We start from the raw sequence: 2,405 nt of genomic DNA on the forward strand, positions 1-2,405 counted from the left end.
TTTTTTAAATATATCATAAATCCTCCAAAACTGCATAAATGTGGACTAAAACCATTAATAAACAGAGCAAATTTACACTTGTTAATAAAAAAAACTATTATTCTGTTACAAAGTTGTGTTGTACAAATGTTATTGTCTGGGTCACTGGAGACCCCAAAGACAATGAGTGTGACTATTTTTTTCACGCTAACATAAAATAAAAATGTGTAGATCTATAAAGGGTTGAGAGTCGTACAAAGTTTCATGCCATTTGGACAAAGAGAACATTTTTTTAAAATTCAGCAAAAGTCATTTGCGGGTTAAAAGGTCCCAGAAGAAACCCAGAGGGTTAAAGGGATGGTTCTGAGTAAAATTAACCTAGGGTCCTTTGCACCATGACCTCGAGCCAAACACCCCCAGAAGCCTTTTCCCCCTCGGTCGAACATTATTACAGTTAGAGCTTATTTAGAGACATCAGCCGGATGGTTTAGTGCAGGCGCTAATGGATCCAATGATGAATCTCGTAAATTACCCCACTAATAATGCCCAGAATGGCACCAAACTTCTACAGTAAAACAAATAGGTTCTGTACTCATAAAACGAGGCATTGGAAAGTTTGTAAGTACATCAGGAGTTTATTTAAATAACACTTGCCTGACGGCTCATGCTAGCGCTAACCCGGACACCGACGTCACTTCAGTGAGTTGAGGAAAGCCTGTAAAAGTCCTGCAGAAAGCGATCATGAGGATGGAGTGTAACGACGCCCAGCTCCAGGAATGCACTCATATTTTGTTGGTAGTACCAGTTTATAACAATTATTAGTTAACACTAAGTTGTTAACACTTCGGAAAAAATAATAAATTGTCGTTAGTTTTGTTCACATTGTCATGTTAATTATAATCGAATGCATTTTGTTTTATTGACCACAATATTATCATTGATATTTGTTTGAGAGGGGCACTTCTGATTCATTTTGAAAAAGGGGCTCGAGCACCAAAATCTTTTGTAGGAGACTTTGAGCTTTGTAAGTTTGTAGATCTTATACATGCAAAAACATCTACATAACACACTAAAGAAAAAGAAAACATGAAAACACATCATATGACCCCTTTAATACATTAATACACATGTAATGCAACCATTATTAAAAACATGATGTATAAACTTGAGCTTCCATTGTTTTCCAAAAGTGAGCTTGAACTGTTTCTTCTCATAATTATGAAAAATGAATATTTCATCAGTCTTTGTCTCCCTCTGCTGGTACGACACAAACACAGAGATATTCAGGCTCTTTATTTACTCTGTGACAAAACTCAGAGCTTTTTGAGTTACTGTGCGTTTATACACATAAAATGATTAATCTATGAATGAGAAACTGTAATTTGCTGTGAAATAAAAGGTGTTTCACTGCCGCCTCATCAGGTCTGTCAGAGGATCGCTGAGATCTACATGAAGTCTTCATTTCTAACAGTGAAGTCACTGTATCTTCAGTCTCTGTTGATTCTGTTGACTGAGTCTCTGTAGTGGATCCTTATTCACCATCAGATGATCAGCACAAGATCACACTGTCAATCTATACCTAAAATAAAACACACACACAGTCACATATGCAGTATGAGATATTACATCTGTCACATCTTTTCATAAGAAAACTAACTAGATAATCTATATTAATTCATTCTCAAGCATGATCATATCGCTTCTATCTGATGCTCAAAGTCACTTTACAAAATCAAAAGCACATGAAAGGTCACTTTCACACACCGGACAGCTGATCCAGAACCAGCAGAAATGACCATTACACTCACTACACATTTAATATCAGTTCATAACAACCCAGATCTCAGATTATCACACACATAAGGCGTCTTTACACACAAACCAAATCTGAAGCGGCATAAAATCACAAAATGTGCATTTACACAGAATGTTTATTGCTTCTCTGACGCCGAGAACATAAATGCATTTACACAGGAATTAGTTATTAAAATCGCGGGAAATAATACTTTGAACATTACTATTTTAAAACTACAGTTTTAATAAAGTGTTATAAAATGAATTTAAAAGTAATTAAATATTAAAGAAATAAAACTCAAGATAAATAAAAACACAGAATGTCAGATTTCCTCTGTGTGATATAGCGATCTCACGCTCTGATGTTCGTCATGATTCTGTGGTACTGAGAGCTATTTTATATTTCTTAATAAAACTATTCCAGATGGAACAAATGCTACAAATATATTATGAATTATTACACCGGGTCGATCACCGCAGGATTTATTCATGTTTTCAAAGAGCCAGAAAGAACAATTCTGCTGTCGTCAGCGTTTCAGGCAGTGTGTGTGTGTGTGTGTGTGTGTGTGTGTGTGTGTGTGTGTGTGTGTGTGTGTGTGTGTGTGTGTGAAATATCGTCTTCAAGAAGATGA

At 35.8% G+C, this 2,405-nt stretch overlaps 1 protein-coding gene across 1 annotated transcript in view; it reads right to left on the reverse strand.

The window, feature by feature from the left end:
• Nucleotides 1–491: 491 nt before the first annotated feature.
• Nucleotides 492–2,405, reverse strand: part of LOC311302519 (uncharacterized protein) — a 1,110,603-nt gene continuing 1,108,689 nt past the window's right edge. The window contains exon 25 of the mRNA XM_084428464.1: nt 492–1,558. Within this exon, the coding sequence (XP_084284590.1) occupies nt 1,540–1,558 (19 nt within the window). The 3' untranslated portion in view covers nt 492–1,539. The remainder of the gene's footprint in view (nt 1,559–2,405) is intronic.

Source organism: Rutilus rutilus, assembly GCF_951802725.1.
Source record: "Rutilus rutilus genome assembly, chromosome: 13".
NCBI classification, from domain to species: domain Eukaryota; kingdom Metazoa; phylum Chordata; class Actinopteri; order Cypriniformes; family Leuciscidae; genus Rutilus; species Rutilus rutilus.